Source organism: Solanum verrucosum, unplaced genomic scaffold (genome assembly GCF_900185275.1).
Source record: "Solanum verrucosum unplaced genomic scaffold, falcon-dt-bn FXZP01000112.1, whole genome shotgun sequence".
Lineage (NCBI taxonomy): Eukaryota > Viridiplantae > Streptophyta > Magnoliopsida > Solanales > Solanaceae > Solanum > Solanum verrucosum.
In genome coordinates, this window is record NW_026020441.1 from 2,504,882 (window position 1) to 2,526,376 (window position 21,495).

Here is a 21,495-nt window from a genome sequence, read left to right on the forward strand (position 1 = left end):
GATCATTGATGACTTGGGAAGTCATACTGCATAAACATTGATGGTATATCTAGATACCATACTATTCATACATTGATGACCTACTCAATTGTCATACTAATCATGTATTAGAAGCTCTTTCTCAAAACTCATCTTAACTTTCTCAAAAACTCAGTTTAAAACTCAAGTGTTGTCTTAAAGAAAAGCTTCTCATGATTTATAACTCAAAATAGGGTTTATGCTGAAATATACTGATAATGTGGCATAAAACTGGAGCATGTATATCTGAATAACTGAAATATCTGACCTAGCATGTGTAATTCAAGAACTAATGAAATACATAGCTAGGGTTCTGAAATTCATGCAATAAACTGAGCAATAACATGATAATCTGATTTGGAACATTTAAATAACTAATTCATGATGATCTGCTGTAATTCTAGAAACCCTAGGTCTGTTCATAATCATGGAATCAAGAATCTGACTGAATTCTAGGGACCTAATGGGCGAAAGGAACCCACTAGTGAAATCCCACATACCTGGTGACGAATTCCACGGAGAAATCTTTCGATTTTGGGGCTGGAACTGATGGAACCTTGCTGCGTTCTTGAACTAGGGTTCTTGACCTTTTTCTCCCTTCTTGCTTCTAATTTTCTAAGTTTTGATTAATGAATTTGACTTAGGTAAGTTCTAGTTATGTTTCTAGGCTTAAACTAATTAAAACCTCATGATTTATGGTCTAAACGACGTATCTTAGGGGTTAAACGAAATAGGAAAAGACCAAAAGACCCTTAAATTAGCTGTTGTCGGAGTGATTGACGGTCCGTCAATCAATCGACGGTCCGTCGATTGGGTCCGTAGATGGAGTCTGCTCGACAGGGCTTCACTAAAACGGGCATAACGTTTTACTCGGAGGTTGGAATTTAGCAAACTCGGTGGCGTTGGAAAGATAATTCAATTATATATCTAACCATAGGTCATGGGACACATAATTCATTTTGTGCTAAAAGTTATGACCATCTGAAGTTGACCCATCAGAATTTTCAGCTAACTGGCTGCTATCCTTCGATCTACGGTCAGACCTACGGACCGTGGATCGAACGACGGTCCGTGCTGGTCAACCGTAGTTCATGTCAGAGGCTGGGTAAGGAGGTCTTGATCCACGGACACAGACCACAGACCGTGGTCTGATCTACGGACCGTGGGTCTGTCCGTGAGTCGAGACTTAACCAATTTTCTGAGCTGGCTGGGGAGGGGTTGCAGTGGTGAACCACGGACCACCAGCACGGGCCGTGGTCTGACCTACGGTCCGTGGATGGTGACCGTAAGTTGCACCTGCAACTTCTCAAAATCTGCATTTTTGTCTATTTTGAATACGGGGTATTACAAGCTAAGTGGTCTTAAAACGTTGATTAGACAAGAACGTAGACCGGCTCATTCTGTTCATTGTTTTGCTCATCAACTTCAATTGACCCTTGTTGCGGTTTCTAAAAAGTATGTTCAAGTTGGTGAACTTGTATTATTAATTTCAAATATTTTGAATATGTTGGGAGCTTCTTTTAAACGTGTGGATAATTTTTGAGAATCTCAAAAAATGTATCTCCGAATGGCAGTGGATATGGGTTAACTAGAAACGAGTAGAGGGTTAAATCAAGAACTTGGTCTTGTTAAAGTTGGTGATACTCGTTGGGGATCTCACTCCAAGTCATTTGGAAACTTTATTAGTAGCTTTGACTCTATTGTTGATGTACTTGATACTCTTGTTGTAAATGCAAGTACTTTGGAAGAAAGAGCAAGCGCATCGGGATTTCTCATAAGTTGTCAAACGTTTGAGATTATTTTTTTGTTGCATTTGATGACTGATGTTTTAGGAATCACAAATGATTTTAATGTTTCATTACAGAAAAAGGAGCAAGATATTGCAAATGCTATGATTCTTGTTTAAGAGATAATGAATGGGATCCTCTCTTAAAAAAATATTGGATGGGATTCACTTAAAGAAAAGGTAGAAGCATTTTGTATCAAACAAGGCATTTCATTACCTAATTTTGATGATCCATATGCTAATGTTGGGAGATCACGACGTAAAGTAGTTATTTGTACTACTTTTCACTATTATCGTGTGGATGTGTTTTATAAAATCATTGATTGGCAGCTACAAGAACTTAATGACCATTTCAATGAGGTGACAAGTGATTTTCTTAATGGAGTATCTTGCTTGAATCTAATTGATTCATTTTCTAGTTTTGACATAAATAAGATAATGAGAATGGCTGAATTATATCCTGATGGCTTTGATAGGTCCAACATGAGAGCTCTTGAGAATCAACTTGTTAATTACATTATTGATGTTCGTGATAATGATGAAAGGTTCTCCAATTTGGGTGGACTTGGGGAACTTTCAAGAAAGTTGGTTGAGACAAAGAAGCATTTAAACTATTCTCTCGTATTTCTTTGAGTAAAGTTTGCTTTGCTTCTACCTGTTGTCACTGCTACAGTTCAAAGAGATTTTTCGGCAATGAAGATTATCAAGAATGACTTGCAAATTCGAATGGATGATGAATTCTTAGATAGTTGCATAGTGTCTTATGTAGAGAAAAAAATATTTAAAGATGTTTCTAATGAGTGTATTATGAAAACATTTTAAGAGATGAAGTGTCGTCAAGTGCAGTTGTAGTTACCACATTACATATTTTGGTGTGTATGAAACTATCCGTCAATATATTCGTCGTACTTCATCTTCGTTAGTTTATCCATTGATATTTTGTAAGTTTTCGTTTTAAGAACTTTCATTTTGGATAGTTGGTTAATTTTATATTGAACAGGTAAACAGTATGAACAACTTGGAGCACTATGTAGAAATTAATAATTCAGGTATGACTATTTTATATCCAATCTTTATAATCTGACCAACAAGGTTTATTTTTTTACTTGTCCTAAAGCATGAACACCCTTGACGAAAATTCTGGCTCCGCCACTGGGTTGTTGGCATGATAGACATCTAAATAATTGTATTTATTAATGTAATTATATAGTGCTATAAATTAGTATTATCATATACATTTATTGTAGAATCAGAGAAATAAATATTGTGATAGAATATGTGTTTTGGAGGGATAACAAAGCAGATTTAGAGGGATTGAAAAGCAGATTTATAGAGATAGAATAGCTGATCTTTAGGGATAGAGATGAGAGATCTTTAGATATGTGTAATCTTTATACTCTCTATATAATGGAAAGACTCTCACTTTGAGAGGCATCAGCAGAAAATTAACATGGTATTAGAGTCTTCTCTTGGTTGTCTTGTTTCATAGAGTCATCTGTGGTTTCTTCTAAAAAAAAATTGAAAATCTTGGTTTTTGGTTGATTGTTCGTCGACAACCAGTCCTACTAATAAGGACTTTTGTTCTTGGTCATTCTAGTTGCTTTCTTGAGTCTTTGTAGTTTTCATAGCTATTCAAAAGCATGAATTCACATCACTTTGAATCTTTTAGTGTTCGTTTCACTGGAAAAAATTATTATTCTTGGGAGTTTTAATTTTAGTTATTTGTCACCAGCAAAGAACTATGGGGCCATATAGCTGGAAGCAATTTTACTCCTACTGATCCAACAAAGCTAGGTGAATGGAAGATTAAAGATGCTCGGGTGATGACATAGATTTTAGGGTCGATTGGACCTTTAATTGTTCTCAATCTCAGGTTGTACAAGACAACTAAGGCCATGTGGGATTACTTACAAAAGGTTTACAACCAAGATAATTGTGCAAGATGCTTTCAGTTAGAGTACGAAATTGCTAATTACTCTCAATGAGGTCTTTCTGTTTAGGATTATTTTTTTGAATTTCAGAACTTATGGGCTGAATTTACAGATATTGTATATGCCAAAATATCTACTGAATCTCTATCTGTGATTCAAGCAGTTCATGAGCAAAGCAAGCGAGACTAATTTTGATGAAATTACGTTCCAACTTTGAGAGTGTTTGCTCTAACTTGATGAATCGTGACTCGTCTCCCTCTTCGGATGTTTGATTTAGGGAATTACTTCGCGTAGAGTAACGTCTTGTCACACAAAACGCTTTCAAGACAGAAAATGATGTCACTGTTGCATTTGCTGCTCAATGTAAAGGTAATGGCAGAGATATGACTAGAACTCAATGTTATAGTTGCAAGGAATATGGTCATATTGCTAGCAATTGTAACAAGAAGTTCTGTAATTATTGTAAACAATAAGGACACATTATCAAAGAGTGTCCCACGCGCCCTCAAAATCGTAGGGTCAATATTTTTCACGCTGGGATAAATGGTTCCACTATTGACCTAATATAGTAAAAATAAAATTCACGAAATGGTTTGAGGCAAAGAAAGAATATAAGGATGCGCGAGACCTAACATATTAAGATTTCCCTACGCGTTGGGTCTGGGATGCAACAGGTAAAAGATGGACTAGAAGAAAAAAGGAGAAGCCAGTTGGTAGAATTTACTTCGCACATCCTGCAAGTGGAGAACGATTTTACATGAGAATCCTACTTAATTTTGTGAAAGGAAGCACTTCCTTTGAAAGCATAAGAACAATTAATGGAGTCCAGTATGATACTTATAAGGAGGCTTGCTACGCATTGGGATTATTGGAGGATGATAAAGAATGGAATGACTGCTTCACTGAAGCTGCATGTTGGGCATCAGGAAATGAGCTAAGAAATCTATTTGTGACAATACTAATTCACTTGATTCATCCAAACTTTGGAGGAGTAATTATGAAATTTTATCAGAAGATATAACATCATTACAACGAAAGAGATTTCATTTGGAAGATTTACAGTTAACTAAAAAACAACTTGAATCATATACGTTATTTGAGTTAGAAACCATACTTCTGAAGATGGGAAAAAGTTTGAAAGACATACATGGAATGCCACTTCCAGATTCTACTTTGATAAATGACCTAGGGAATCGCCTAATCAATAAGGAACTAGAATATGACAAAGGTTGCTTAAAGGAAGTACATGATAAATCATTCGCTCTCTTAAATGATTGCCAAAAGATAGCTTATGAAGCAATAATAACATCAGTTGTAAATGAAAAAGTCCGCCTATTTTTTATAAATGGACATGGTGGTACCGGAAAGATATTTTTATGGAATACAATAATTTCCAAGTTGAGATCAGAATCAAAAATAGTTCTTCCAGTTGCTACTTCCAGAATAGCGGCTTTGTTATTATCAAATGGTAAGACAACACATTCACGATTTCATATTCCTTTGGACATCAGTGCAGAATCAACTTGTGAAATATTTATCTTTTTTTTTATTGTTGTAATTTTCACTATATTTCTATTTATTATTACTATTAAAAAAGTTGACAATTACTATTCCCTTCATTATTCTATTATTTATTGTAAGAATTTAAATATCTCAAACTTTACTACTCTATTTATTCCTGTTATTTATTGTAAATTTAAAGGTTAATTATTTATCACTCAAATATTTTATTTTCTCCTTGAAGAATGAAAATTTATTAAAATAGAGTAGTCTAATGAAATATCATATAAAATAGCTTAATAAAAATAAAATCACCCCTTTAACACTCCTAATTAACTATGAGATTTTTCTTTTTTTTTAATCTAATTTTCAAAAATCTAAAAAATATTTACATAATTAGTCAATTAAAGAATAAGATAATTGCTCACTAAATTAATTTAAAAAATTGAAAGGTGTAACTCTCCAAAAAAAATATCTCAACATTCATTTATATTTATTACATTTCATGATGAACCCATGATTAAAGTTGACAACACAAAAAATGTTGCACCAGCCAGAAAAAAATTTTATAAAAAAAAATTTTCCTTATTTTCTTATTTATTTTATTAATTTATAAGAATAAAAGTCACAATATTATTATTTATTGTCAAAAATTTTCATATTCTTTATTGAAAATAAAAACTCATCCACACATTGATTTATGAAATCATTGATATTCGTTTTTAACTTCTTCATATTTCTGTAGTGTTTGAATTACATAATTTATCAAGTTTCTGTACAAATTAAAATTGGTATTTGAGCTCTCTTGTGTATTCATTAATTTTAATTTTTAATGTAACTTTTTCTACGAAATATTAATTGAGTAGTGAATCTGTGAATTGAATATAACTTCTACTTTCTTTCTTGAATTTAGAATTATACTTTCTATACTTTTCATATGAAAGTTTTGGGCGGATATATAAAAAATTTTAAGCTATTATATGCTCATATTATAAAGTAATAATTGTGAAAAAGTTAAACTATAAGTAAGAGAAATTACACAAACTCTAAATTTAAATAGTTAAATAAATTTATAAATGTAAATAATATTATATAGAGGAAATTATTGGTAAAATAACATAAATAATTTAAAATATCCAAAAAAAATGAGATAGCAACATATATAAAATTGGTGCATAAAAAATATGTCTTTGTATTGTTTCAAGGAAAAAATATAATTCTCTTCTTCTTCTTTTTTCTCGAAACTAATTAATTCTATTGTTTTTTTTCTTATTTCTTTTATTGTTTTTTTCTGTTAGATTTGCAATTTCTTAATTTTTATATCAATTTAATATAGAAAAATAGGACCGCGCGATTTAGTTAACTAGTTAAGAGAATAAAACTGAATACTAAACAAAATTAAGAGAATTAAATGCATGAGTGATTGTTGAGTTCTTTATATATATATATATATATAGAATACATTATAAATAAGAAAAATAGGAAAAAATGTTTTTAAAAAGGGAGAAAATAGATAAATGTCAATGAAGGTCATTGAGAGATGTCACATCATCTTTTCTATATCCAACTTTATATCGATATATAGATTCTTCTTATGGTGTTTTGTCTTTGTAGGGCTAATTATGAGGCAAGTACAATCAACGACTTGAGCAAATGATAAAGCAAATGGTCGGCAAGTCTTCCATGAGAACAAGAAGGCCAACAAGATAGATCATCTAGGAAGGTGAAAAGAATGTACATACCATATGTCTAATAGCTATATCCACCTGATGAAGATGGCCTTCGAAGACTAGAACTTGAAGTGTTTGATCCAGGAGAGGAAGCTAGCTGTCTAGATGCAAGTTGCTTCTTGAGGTGGCCTCTGGGAGAGAATTTGTTAACTGCATCAAAGGTAGCAAATTACAGATAAAAATCCATGGTTCCCAAGAAAAATCAATTTTCAGAACATGGTTTGAAAGAAATGCAAGAGTAAAATGCTATTATGAAAATATGGAAAAAAGAAAAATATTGACAGTAAAATGATTAGAGATAACAAAAGTAAAAGAAACAACAATAGAAATAAAATAGAAGAACAAGGTATGCTAGCAAAATAATACTCCCTTTGTCCCAATTTTATGTGACACACTTGACTTTTTAGTGTGTCCTCAAAAAAATGTCACTTTTCTACAATTAGAAATAACAACTTTAAAATTTCCCTTTTACCCCTAACAAATTGATTTTCCGTCACACAAATATCTAAGGTTTGTTTTAAACCACAAGTTTCAAAAGTCTTCCTTTTTTTTTTCTTAAACTTTGTGTCAAATTGGGACAGTGGGATAATACTGGTAAGGAAACAAATAGATACTCCAGACTAGAACCCTGCTCTACCACGAGGAAGAGAGAAAATGCTCAACTACCTACTAACCGTCTACCCTGATCCTCGACCTCCATGCTCTCCTATTTAAAGTCATATCCTTACTTAGTTGAAGATGTTTCATCTATTGTAAAATCACATCTCCCCAATTCTTCCTCGATCTACCTCTACCTTTCCTCAAACCTATCACTGCCAACCTCTCGCACCTCTTCACTAGGGCATTTGTGTTCCTCCTCTTCGAATGCTCGAACCATCTTGGCCTTGTTTCCCGCATCTTGTCCACCAATGAAGCTACTCCCACCTGGCCTCATACATCTTCATTTCTAATCTTGTCTCTTCTAATGTGCCCACACATTCATTTAAGCATCCTCATTTATGTTACCTTCATCTTCTTAGAATGCGAGTTCTTGACTGACCAACACTCCAACCAATACAACATAGTTGGTTTAACAACTGCTCGATGGAACTTACCTTTCCTAATCTTTCTTTTACTTAGTTCAATGTAAATTATGGGTTTCAAATAAAAGCAAGTTACAAGTTGGTGTTTTTTGTCATATGAACTTTTAAATTGTGACATATTGGTTAATCTTACAAAACTGTCTATTGGTGTTTTTCCTCATTGTTTCCTTCTATTATTGTCCAAGAACAATCAAGTTATAAATGACTGCATAAAACCAAAAAAGACACCTAATATGCATAATTATAGAAGATTCTCTTCAAGATTAAACAATTCCATCAAATTGGATAATTATTAAATGTGTGATAACATTTAGTAATACTAGGAATATCAACAAATCTGATTATTACAATTACTCAGGAGAATCTTTAAGAAAAAACCAACTCACACTGATCACAGACACCCCATCATAAGAGCATGTGCTAGCTAATGCATCCTTACTAGGATAAAGAAATCATAGCCCAAAAATATTCGTAGGAATTTAAGTTTTCCAAATGGTTGATATCTAAGAGATTGGGTACTCATAATATCCCACAAGAAGCAGCACAAGAGAAATGTATGGCATACTTTTTCTTTCTGATAACTGTATGCATCTACAGTAAACCATTAGGACCAACTGCAGCATTCGAAGTTCGGGAATAATGGGTCCAGCCCTCTACTACTCTCCAACTAAATGTTAGGCTTAGTTCACATGGTATAGAGCTCGAACCTAGACCTAGGTCACAAGTTCCTCGGCCTTTGTCACCTGAACTAAGCATGGGAGCAGTTGTACATCACACCTCTACATTCAAAAACTAAAATAATCCTCAAATTCAGCAGAGGGCTTCTGCGAATAGCATTTGACTAAACAATGGAGCCACCATTGTGCACGCAGTCTGAACTAAAGAACCTGTCAGGGTCTTCCTGTTTAATTATAGAAATTTCCTTTTAGGTTCCGTGAAATCTCCACATCCCTCTAGTGGCTGGATATTGGTCCAAAGGGCGGGTCACAGGGATTTCTCGGTTATCAAAGAAAAAAAAAATACTTTCAGATTACAGAGATGGTCAACATTTCCCTTGTTAAACATAACAAAAGTGAAAATATGCTAATTTCCAATTACACATAATGCATTTCAGCAAAGAAAGAATGTAACGGTAGAATATACATATTCTTACTCTAGATGTCAATGCAGTGGGGTGAGCTCTAGAAGTTCCCAGCTGACTCATCATAGTTTCGCGTGATTTCATCTCTAGAGAAGGAAAAATAGGAGTGCCTGGAGGTGTTAGAAGCCTGAAACAGGAAAATAAGATCTCATAATAAAGCAGACAGAACTGCAGATAGGATTTTAAAAGAATGTCTGGGAAATCTGATTCATGAATCAACAAAATAATTCAACATCAGAGGTGCCAAGAAGCCCTTTTTGTTCTGCTTTTCAACTTTACAGAAAGGGGGTGCCAAGAAGCCCTTTTTGTTCTGCTTTTCAACTTCAAATCTGAGTGCTAGATTTTGATATATGGCAGCCATTAATTTTTGTACTTAAATTGCGCAGAAAACAAATACATCTACAAACTATACGTGTTTTTCTCACTGTTCATGATATTTGAATAAAAACTTGCTTTTGACATCCTTATATTTTATCACTTAAAATTTGCATCCTCAACCCTCTTAGCTATCCTCCCTTGTAACATCAAGAAACTGAATTCAGCTAGCATGTATTAAGAATACTACCTGGAGAAGTATGACATCAAAGTTTAAGATGCACATATAAATTGTATTTGGAGTCTTGAGTGTCACATGTCAAACACCTAGCCTTTAACATTTAAAGAGTTCAGTAGACTTGGAGACCTGTATCGGTCTACTAGACACAAGTTGGGCACTATCTCATAATTTTCTGCCTATCCTCAGGGTGCATAACAACAATTTTAAAAGGATTTTATTAAGTCTCTTATGAAAAATGAAACGTATGATCTACCAAATCTTCAAGCGCCTATTATTTGACAAAGTCCTCAATTGAGAGGAGGAGGAACTTCCAGCTAGATTTTTAGCATGGTGTTTTAAGTTTCTTGGCACTATGAATTAAGTTAGATGTTCAATGTTTATAATCTTTAACAAAGTTGAATGACCTGAATCTATCGTTTGTTACATTGGAACCAACATAATCAATGAAATGTCATATATGATGAGTAGTTCTAAATGTTTAATTAGTTAGTATATAAATCCTTTATCACAAAATCAGATTACATATTTCTTATCATGCTTGTTTGTGTTCTGTAGCTTTCAAATTTCTGTTTTCTGTCACTGGGATGCCCAAAAGTCTGCTTATCTCAGTAAACTTGTGTAGGTAAGATAATTCAAGCAAACTTGTATTTGAGTTGATTAAAAGAAAAAAATAAAATAATAAAATAAGAAAGGTTTTCATATAAATAGATTAACAAGACAAGTTGGTAAAATAGATAATGACGTAGTTAACAAAAACATACATTGGGTGATTATTCTATCAAAGTTCATTAATTATCTTAGTACTATTTTTTGACACGACTTGAACGTGTTTTGTGAAATGTGACTCTTATTTAAAGATAGTGTAACTTGAGACTAATCAATTTTCTCTATATAAAAGTTAGTGAATCATTGTAATTTGAAATTGATACTCATGCCTAATACAAAAGTTTTTTACTTTAAACAGTTGGTCAGTTTTGATAACATTCAAAAATATAAAAAGCTTCATCGAAAGTACTTAGCATAAACACATAATTACAAAAACAATAATATCATCAAACAAAAATAAATGTAATTTTCAAAAGTGAAATTTGAAGAGGGATATAGATAGAGTGTACACATATCAATATCATATCCGTATTTCTTAAAGATAAAGAAATTATTTCCAATAAACACCAAACTATAATAAAGCATATTCCAACAAATAGGAAAAAGAAAATTTGGGTAAATGAGAATTGTAGCAACAACAAGATAAATGAGAACACATGATTAAGAATTAAAATCAATCTAGTAGTTTTGCTAGGACGCAAAACCCCAAATAAAAAGGCATGTATGAATAATTGAATAGAGAGTTACACATCATTTAGATAATCCAATGCTAGAAAAATTTATATGAATACAGAAAATATACTCGGCTTACAATAAGTTATTTGCTACCAAAACTAACTAAACTAAGATAGTATAAAAGAATAATAAAATATGTAAATACAAGTGAAACCAAATTAAAAATATGATTATAACTAGATTTTGTTAAATACAAGTGAAACCAAATTAAAATATGATTATAACTAGATTTTGTAAAAATGCTTGAGCATGATAGTAATTGAACTTTGAAAATGATTATTTATAAGTACTTAATAAAGGTGAATAAATAAAAAGACAGTAACAAAAAAACTATCATTAACTACTTTATTTATGAATTTCATAGTAATAGAAATATCAGAGATGGAACTTGGAACTTACTATCCTCTTGCCTAGCAGACAAAGATTTACTTCCATGGAAAGGATAATTCATGCGGATCGACATGAGAGTCCAACTACATTGTCATAATCCATGTTGTATATTTGAAAGAGGTTGACCTCCTTACTTATTTCATGTTATTCTCCTCTTCCCGCCGAACCCCTTTTCTCCTCGGTCCACTAAGACAAAATGTAGGACTGGTGTCAATAATTCATCATGGTCCGCATGTAACAAATGATACAATGATAATAATGCAATATAATGACAACAAAATAAAGCATAGAACATATATTTTTAGCACAAAAGTAAACAACTATAGCTTAAAAAATATTTTGGCCTCGCAAATAAAAGACGCTCGTAAAAAAATGAAAATGAAGGATAAAATTGGGTGTCAACAATTATTTTTTCATTGGGATAAAACTTCACATATTTTTGCCTGAATTGTTGTTTTATGAAAGCCAAATATAAAGTAATTTGGCCCATAATTTTGGTATGACTTACTAAGGTCAACTATAACACTTCAAAAATTTGAATTAGATTTGAGTCATTAAATTTCATTGCTTTGACTGCTAAAGCAAATGTAAATATATACAAAAGCTAATATCTTCTCATGTACAAGGTGTACAAAAAGGTTGAAATCAAAGAGAATTTAAAATATCAAATTTTGATCGTCAAGGTATGATGAATATATGGATTGTAAATGTGACACGCGGACGGTCCGCATGTCCAATCATTTGTGAGGTTTAGAAGGTTATAAATTTTGAAGTGGAACTAAAGAATTTTCATAATTTTTTGAGGCAATTTAGGAAGAAATTAAACATATATTGGTATCAATTTTTAATTTAAACCGAATGTTGTTTAACAAAATTGATATTATAATAAAACTCTCATATTTAGGCTCGTTACTCATAAGTCTTCAACATGGGACGACAGACAATCTTAAACACCCAATGTGTTACATTCTTTTCCCTTAGGATCATTCATCCTCGAACTATGACAACACATTAATCATCTACTTTCTCAAACAAAGATCTTGGGTATTCAAACTCACATAATTCTACCTTTTTAGAAGGTCTAATCAATTATTTAAAGACTATTTTATCAAATCGGAGGTTTGCATGATCATATCAATCTCATTCATAAAGCTTCAACCCCATTAACTTCTCTTGAGCAGTTCATATGCTTAGAAAAATCATTTTTATGGGATTTCAAGGTTCCTCAAATTCATAATTAAGGCTAGGTTTATAATTCTATACTAGTAGACAATGATTAACGGACTAAAATTGAAAATTATTCATAATTAACCTGCCCCACATGTTGTGCCATTAAAATAATAATTCTAGCTGCCAAGGCCTAGCTCAAGTGGCAAAAGGTGGAGGATTTGTGGCTTAGGTCGCAGGTTCAAGCCCCACACCATGCAAAGCGAAGCCCAGTATTTAAGTGGAGAAGGGTAGAGGGGCGGGCCCATTATCCACCGAGTTTAGAAGGTTGTGATTGGTCCAAAGGGTGGATCACAGACGGATTTCTCGGTAATCAAAACAAATAAAAAATTCTAGATTTCAATGTGTAAAATCCTATGAAGAGCATAGCTTTCAATTCAGGGAGGACATCGAAGTATGGAAGGAACGAATGAAAGAACGAAAAACACTTACCTCAAGAGAGAAAATCATCAAGTCTTAGACAAATCTCCTATAGGATTCTCTGGTAAAAAAAAATTACATTATGACTAAGTCTGAATGAAAACAAACTTAAAAACACGAGTTACTGTTTCCCGACCTTCACTATAGTGAAACTTCGCTACCTTCTCTATGTAGCATTCCTTCGTTATAGCAATCTCGCTATTTAAAGAAAGTGTTCACTATAGTTAAGCACTAGCTAAATTTCACACTCGATTTTCCATTTCAAGATTTCTACCAACTCTTAGCCCATGGAGATCTACACAAGGGTACTATCGCCCTAAACAATCATAACGATGGAACAAGTCGTTACACATTTGCTGAATAATCTTTAATTGTAGTCAAATAGTTGTTATCTACTGAAACTTTGTCGAGGGAGAATTTTTTGTATTGAGGATAATGAGTAAGTTGTTTTATGCAAATTGTCATATTTTGTCGATAAATCAATAAAGTCATGAGTGTCAACCCAAATGTTAGCTAGTTTTGGACATCATTCTGGTTTCATTATTTTCATTTGGACAAAACTTCACACTTTTATCTGAATTGTGATCTTACGAACGCCAAACATCAAATATTTTTGCCCAATAATTGGTATGGCCTACCAAGGTTAACTGTAACACTTCAAAAATTTGGATTAAATTTGAGTCATTAAATTTCATTGCTTTGACTCGAGCTACGTTAAAGCAAATGCGAATATGTAAAAGTTAATTTCTTATCGTGTACAAAGTGTGCAAAAAGGTTGAAATTATAATAAAAATAAAAATATCAAATTTAGATCGTTGATATGACATATGTTAGAATAGTAATAGGTATATACAATCCTACTGAGAATAGGCATAGGTTTATACAATCCTATTTAGAATAGGAATAGGAATAGAAATAGAAATAAAAATAGGAATAGTAAATAGTATCCTATTTGGTAAAGGATTGTATTCTAGTGTCTATAAATACGGTCTCAATGTAATAATGTAGACACAACAACAATTCAATCATATTCCTCCCCTATATTTCTCACATGGTATGCCTTGTATGTCGATTACGTAAGACACTCTATGGTCTGAAACAGTCTTTGCAAGCTTGGTTTGGGAAGTTCCAACACTGTAATTTTAACACTCTATGTTTTATCGGCATTATGCATCAAATTCAGTATTTCATGAGAAGACCAAGCACATTGAGATTGATTGTCAATTTTGTGAAGTCGAGTGATCAACTTGCATATATCTCACCAAGCTCCTCTTCGGTCCTCGTATTAATTATATTTGTTACAAGCTAGATATATATGATTTGTATGCACTAGCTTGAGGGGGAGTGTTAGAATAGTAATAGGTATACACAATCCTACTTAGAATAGGAATAGGTTTATACAATCCTATTTAGAATATGAATAGGAATAGAAATAGTAATAGAAATAGGAATAGTAAATAGTATCCTATTTGGTAAATGATTGTATTGTAGTGTCTATAAATAGGGTCTTTGTGTAATAATGTAGACACAACAATAATTCAATAATATTATTGTCTTATATTTCTCACAACATATATATATATACAGATTGTACATGTGAAACGGGAACGGTTTGCATGTCCAATCATATATGGGTTCAGAAGTTAGAAATTCTCAAGTGGAACAAAATAATTTTCATAAATTTTTAGGCATTTTAGGAAGAAATTAAGCATATATTGCAATCAAAATTTTAATTTAAATCAGATATTGAACAAAAGTGGTATTATAATAAAACTCTCATATTTAGACTCATTACTCGTAAGTTTTCAACATGAGACGACGGACAGTAATAAAACTCTCATATTTAGACTCTTTACTCGTAAGTTCTCAACATGAGACGACGGACAATCTTAAACATTTGGGATGTTACATCTTCCCCCTTAGGAACATTCATTCTCGAAATACGACTACACATTAATCATCTTCTTTCTCAAACAAAGGTCTTGAGTATTCAAACTCACAAAATTTTACCTTTTTAGAAGGTTTAATCAATTACTAAAGATGATTTTATCAAATCGAAAGTATACATGATCATAACGAAGTTGTAAAGTTTCGCTATAGAGAAGGTCGGAAAACAGTAACTCACGTTTATATGTTAGTTTTTGTCCGTACTTAGTCATAATGTAAAATATTTGACCAGAGAACCCAGAGGAGATTTTTTCAAGACTTTGGGTTTTTCTCTCTTAAGGTAAGTGCTCTCCATTCATTCATTTCTTCCATAATTCAGTTTCCTCCCATAACTGAAAAGAATATCCATAGGATTTTATCCATTGAAACCTAGGGTTATTATTTTGATTGCACAACATGTGGGGCAGGTTAATTATGAATGATTTTCAATTCTTGTTCGTTAAATTTTGTCTTTCTAGAATAGAATTATGAACCTAGCCTACCTAGAAACCCCATAAATTGATTCTTTGAGCATATGAAATGCTCAACAGAAGTTAATGAGGTTGAAATAGTGATCTAGTCATTACAAAGAAAGTGTCCGCTATAGTGAAACACTAGCAGATTTCATACTCGATTTTCAATTTCCAGATTTCTACCGACTCTTGACACACAGAGATCTACACAAGGGTACTATAGCCCTAAACAACTATAATGACGAAATAAGTCATTACACATCTGCTGAATAATCTTAATTGTAGCCAAATAGTTGTTATCTACTGGAACTTTGTTGAGGGAGAGTTTTCCTTGTCATATTTTTGTTGATAAAACAACAAAGCCATGATTGTCAGACAAAAATGTTAGCTAGTTTTGGACATCATTCTGTTTACATTTGGACAAAACTTCACACCATACAATACCAGTTTTACTGCTATGAACTCTACCAAGTTTTGATGTGATGATGGGGTAAGTTGCTAATTTTTTAAGCTTTTGTTGTTGCCAGAACTATGTAATATGATTCGGCAACTGCCTTGATCGAAATATTGGGGATTTATGGAAAATCTCTTATTTTCTGACCAGGTAGACCTAAATGGTCTATGAGAGTTATTTAGGGAGGATATGGGATGGTTATGAGAAGGGCAAAGTAGACGGCAAATCAATTTATAGTCTTGGTTTTATTTCAAAAATTCATGTCCAGACTACTTGCTTGACTAATACCTGCATAACTAATAACTAATACCCGCGTAAGTAATACATGCATAACTAAACCCAACATAAGTAATACCTGCATAACTAATACTCACATAACTCTATCCAGCTACCAAACAACTATGGAAAGATCGAAGCAATGAAAGCAGAGTGGTTGCTACTAGTAATGTCTTGTTATTGCAAACAAATACAGGCAGATGGTCATGTTAGTTTGCAACAACACATGGCTGCTTCCATATTATCATACACAATAGAGGACAATCTTAAAGAAGCTGTAGTAGCTTAAGCTATTCAAGAATCCAATGGTCCATAAAGAACTAATGGGGTGGTGGGTTAAAGAATGTACATTTTGGGATAGAATTTTTGTTCTGGATGGTGATCAAACACCATCAGCATCACTTCCTGCAACATGAGTATCATGACTATCCCAGTAATGGCTTCCATCAGGGCCACAAATCTTAAACCTGTTGAGTATAAAAGAAAGTACCTCAGTGAGGACTTATGATATGTTCCTAACTCAATTCTAAAGAAAACTGAAGTAATCAACTGACCGCTCAAGCACTGATTTTCCTTCTTTGTACTTTTGGCTCTTCTCATGGGCGGTCTCCTGAAAAAAGAATTGCTATATTAGGAACTAAAACTTCTACCAACTGCCAAACGACAATGTCTAGCATTTTATCACTCCATACTCACATATTTCCATCCAACAATTGACCCACAACAGACGCAGAAAATGTCTGCCACAGTGTGCATACCAGTCATCATCATTCTATTTTCTATCTCGCCAGAAGTGACATTCACCCTGTCAAAAGAAAAAAAAGGCGTATAGAATATACAGAACTACAAAGTGCTTTATCATTTTGTATGTTTTCTGTTAAATGATGAAATGAAATGAAGAGATTTGAGAAGAGCAGAACTCTTGAACAGGAAAGCAATCAAGTTGAGCATAATAAATGTATTCAGCCATATAACTATTGTAATGCTGCTACCAAGTGGAAAACAACCCAAGTCAAGTAAGAATTTATTCTATATATTGATGTGTTAATATTTGTACTCCTGCAAAATACACTCAAAAGTACACGATATAATAGTCTGGTAAAATCCCCACTAGGTTCTATAGTGATTCCAATAGATCAAATTCTGGTGCTAATTTTATAGTCAATGACACAAATGTATGAAGATATACATATAAAGTACCATGTCTTTAACAAACTAAACCTACAAGGTATAGCCTACCTCGTTCAACTTTTCATGTGCACTCAAATATTCTAGGTTGGTTATGAGTTATGACCTTCCATAATAAAAATGACTCAGAGCTAATAACAAAATCAAAGATCCTGAGAGCAATGTCAATGACACAAATGTATGAAGATATAAATATACAGTACCATGTCTTTAACAAACTAAACCTACAGGGTATAGCCTGCCTTGTACACAACTTTTCATGTGTTCTCAAATATTCTAGGTTGGTTGTGACCTTCCATAATAATAATGACTCGGAGCTAATAATAAAATCAAAGATCCTGAGAGCTATCTGACCCATGTAGAGTAAAAGCCAAATAATTTGCACATACTCCAGTTGCACTCAACTTTTGAAAAACAAATCTTTTTCATTTCAAATCATGAAATTTTTGGCTAACTACTACCAACATGAATTCTTCAATACTTCATCTTTTTGCACTTTCTAGTTTAATAGTGTCCTCCACACCAATAAAAGAAGGGGTGGAAGTCAAATAAGAGGATTTATATGGAAGCTTTTTTCATCTTTCTGTGCCAGAGGTATGGATAAGCTTGACCGTAGTAATATCATTGTTCATCTAACCAAGCTACAAATAACTCATGTTCCATCGATGCCAAGAAAAGCTTAACAACAATCAGAGGAAATAAATGGTAATTCATACTCAAACAAGAATAAAACCAACAGAAGTTGTAAGTTGCACTTGTGATTTTCATGCTGCAAGTTTAAAGATTGGACATATGAAAATGTCACAAACATATCTGATGATTGAATTTGCAGAATAAAAAAGAGACTTACACTTTACTGAAGAGATAAGCCTTTCCATGTCTGCAGTGGAAAGACTGAAGGAAAGATCAGAAGGAAAACATAGAGTTAGATAACTTCATAACTCAGAATGACCACATACATTATTTAGGGGATGAAACAACATTAAACTTCAATATAATTAAATGCAGAATCAATATTTTACTCCATACAAAAGCATTTGAATTTTCTAAGAAACAGTAGTTTCAAAGCTCCAACACTTGAAAATGTGCTCTGATTCTATGCTATAGAAGTTATATGGAATTTTTCATAGGAAAGACTGACCTACAAAGTCAACTTATATAATAAAGAAAGTCATGAATGCACATTACAATGAAATTGAGCAAAATAAAGTGACCAAACAAGCACCAAATTGATCAAAATATAGAAAATAGATCAGTCCCAAGACCTGATCAATGGACTGGGCATAACAATAATAGTTTGAAATATTGAAGCCACTAGCACACAAACATGGAACAAATGGAAAATGCCAATCAAGTACACTCCAAGTATCAGACTCAACAAACAACTCCTCTAATTCATAACTGGATTAAGCAGGAATATTGTATGGTATGTTATCAGCAATAATAACTACTATTTTTTTTAAAGTTCACAAAGAATGCTCATACAATCCCTTTTACTCCAAAACCAGCAACTCCACAAAACCCAGCTCTTTGATGCTAAAAAATTCATCTCCTTTAGGGCAAAATTACTCAATCTGAGACCTTCTTCACTCACATAGCTGATTTAAAGTAGCCAATTTTTATATACATCTAAAATTACTTAAACAGACCAACAACAATCCCTAACAAGTTCTAGAAACGAAACCGAAACCACCGATCAAGCCAAAGATTGTATTTTTACAACAAAATAAATCAAAATCAAAATTAAAAAGATCCCAATTTCAAGAAATCACAATAACAGAGTGATCAAACAGAAAAGATGGAGGAAAACCTTGGAAACAATGTTTTCAGAAAGGGCAAGATGAGTTCCACAGTGCTTGCAGCTGTAGATCTTGCCTTCAAGAGTCAACACAAATAATCTCCCCATCAAAGATTTTTAAGATCACAAGAAAATTGAAGAACGAAAATGGAAAAGGAGTTATCCAAAAAGGGGTAATAGTTTTTGTTTCGGATGGAAGATAGTAAGTAACGTCAAGAAAGGGAAAGGATTCAATGTGTGAGGGACTCTTTGAATAATTTAATGCTACTTGCTTTTGTCCTTTTTAGTCCATTTTAAAAATGGAAAAGATAAAAAATATCCTTAAATTATGTGAAATGAATAAAAATGTTATTATTTATGAACAAAATTATCCTTGCAGTCAATACTTTGGTACAAATACCCTTATCGTTGATAATTTGGTCCAAAAGTACCCTAGAGTTACTCGTAAGCTTAGTTGCGCGGACTTTTCACTTTTGATGCTGCACCCGTCTCGGATTCTCCAAAAATACACTACTTTTGGCGAATCCGACACGCACCCGTTGGAACTTTTGAAGAGTCTGAGCAACATAGCTCGTAAGTTCTCAACATGAGACAACGGACAATCTTAAAACACCCAGGATGTTACATCCTTTCCCCCTTAGGAACATTCATTCTCGAAACATGACAACACATTAATCATCTTCTTTCTCAAACGAAGGTCTTGAGTATTCAAACTCACATAATTTTACCTTTTTATGTCACGACCCAAATTAGGTCTATGACCGGCGCTAAGGGGAAAGAATCCCAAAGCAAGCCTTACCATAAATTAACAGAAAATCGGGCAGAATTTCCTTTATTTTTGTGCCTAGCCTGAATTTTTCCACTCTCAGAAATCCACAACACAAATAATAACAACTACAAACTAAAACCTAATATCCATTGATGGTCTAACTTTGACGCAATAATACCAGTTATCTCCAAATATGAAAAAGAAATTCAAACCAGTCACTTGACTACAATACGAAGAAATACTCATGACTCAAAGGAAAGAATGACGAATGGAGCGACCCTAAGAGTTTTTAAAGAACTGAATAAACCATAGCAAATCAATAGATCTCTTGCCACGCGAAGCAATGCGGGGCTCACCAGGTGCTACCGAATCACACTCTCTAGCTAATGAAATCCTCTTTAATACCACCTGAGTTCTCTGTAAAAACAATTAGCGAGGAGTGAGACGCTAGCTCAGTGAGTAATAATACTTAACCACAACCATTTTTTTAAGGGACAAGTCAAAAAACATGCTAGTAAAATAATCAAAATGATGAAATAATGCCTTTTCAGAAATCATAATATTATTCAAACTTATGTGCCTCATATAAGCAAAATCAATGTAAATACTTAATAATAAACTCATAAAAACATTTCCATATCAAATCTTATAGCTGGGAGGTTTCCAAGGATGAATCATGTAATCAGTGTGACCTTCTCTTTAAGAAGTAACCAATAGCAGTAAACTCCTCATAAAGGAGTTAAATATTCATATCAGTAGGTCCCTACTCGAGGGATATTAGTAATAGTATACTAGTTCTACCTTCCCACTAGCAAGGGCTTTATCAGTAATCAATAACTACAAGGTGCACCAGGTCTAATGACCCCGCCGTTAGCTACGAGATTCATCAAGATCTACTCCCATTTATATTTTTCTTGTAATCAGTAGAAGCATTTGAAAATCGAACAGAGCATTTAAATCTTATCAAATCATATCATTTCAAAGTTTAACAATCACCTGTCAAAATATTATTTCTCAAATAAGTGTAAAACCTTTTCAATATCAGTAATCATATCTTGTAAGAATGAGATCATCTCAAATAATCTTTTCAGTATCATATCCAGTAAAAAACTTGTCCCACATGCAAGTTCAAAACAGTCTGTAACACATTTACTTTATAAACCATGTAAAAATCATGAAATTTGTGAAATACAAATTGTGGCAAGATTACTACTCACAGTACTCGTGTTGAAGTACCAAATCTGTCACTTGGGCAATCTGTATGACTTCCTTCAATCAATCTATAATCACATCATATCGGTCTCATAATACTTCCTTCGTTTAGGCTAATTCATACTAAATTCAGAATACCCAATCTTCGAGGTTTTATGATAGACTCTCAATCTATCAATTTATATCAAATTGGTGCTTCAGATCCCGCAAAACAGTCTCAGTGTTGATTACTTCACCCTATAATAAACAGAACTAATGTCACTGTCCAGCAATTCTT

The 21,495-nt window shown here is 33.0% G+C and overlaps 2 protein-coding genes across 2 annotated transcripts in view; both read right to left on the reverse strand.

Moving 5' to 3' along the window:
* The window catches only part of LOC125808415 (uncharacterized), a 162,296-nt gene extending 150,641 nt beyond the window's left edge, over positions 1 to 11,655 (reverse strand). Inside the window, 1 exon segment of the mRNA XM_049488120.1 lies at positions 11,485 to 11,655. Within this exon segment, the coding sequence (XP_049344077.1) occupies positions 11,485 to 11,548 (64 nt within the window). The 5' untranslated portion in view covers positions 11,549 to 11,655.
* A 4,724-nt stretch (positions 11,656 to 16,379) lies between these two features.
* LOC125808467 (protein yippee-like) lies at positions 16,380 to 19,502 on the reverse strand. The gene is made up of 5 exons (XM_049488171.1): positions 19,250 to 19,502; positions 18,290 to 18,333; positions 16,948 to 17,056; positions 16,806 to 16,861; positions 16,380 to 16,718 (listed from the first exon to the last, which is right to left on the reverse strand). The coding sequence occupies exons 1-5, from the start codon at positions 19,343 to 19,345 to the stop codon at positions 16,634 to 16,636; spliced, it is 390 nt and encodes a 129-aa protein (XP_049344128.1). The 5' UTR covers positions 19,346 to 19,502; the 3' UTR covers positions 16,380 to 16,633.
* Positions 19,503 to 21,495: the final 1,993 nt, after the last annotated feature.

Excerpts from the sequence above, each read along its gene's own strand:
- LOC125808467 (XM_049488171.1), bottom strand. The coding sequence starts at position 19,345 with ATGGGGAGATTATTTGTGTTGACTCTTGAAGGCAAGATCTACAGCTGC. Across the intron at positions 17,057-18,289 it reads GCTTATCTCTTCAGTAAAGT|GGTGAATGTCACTTCTGGCG; the intron begins GTAAGTCTCTTT and ends TTCTTTTGACAG. Across the intron at positions 16,719-16,805 it reads GGAAAATCAGTGCTTGAGCG|GTTTAAGATTTGTGGCCCTG; the intron begins GTCAGTTGATTA and ends TATACTCAACAG.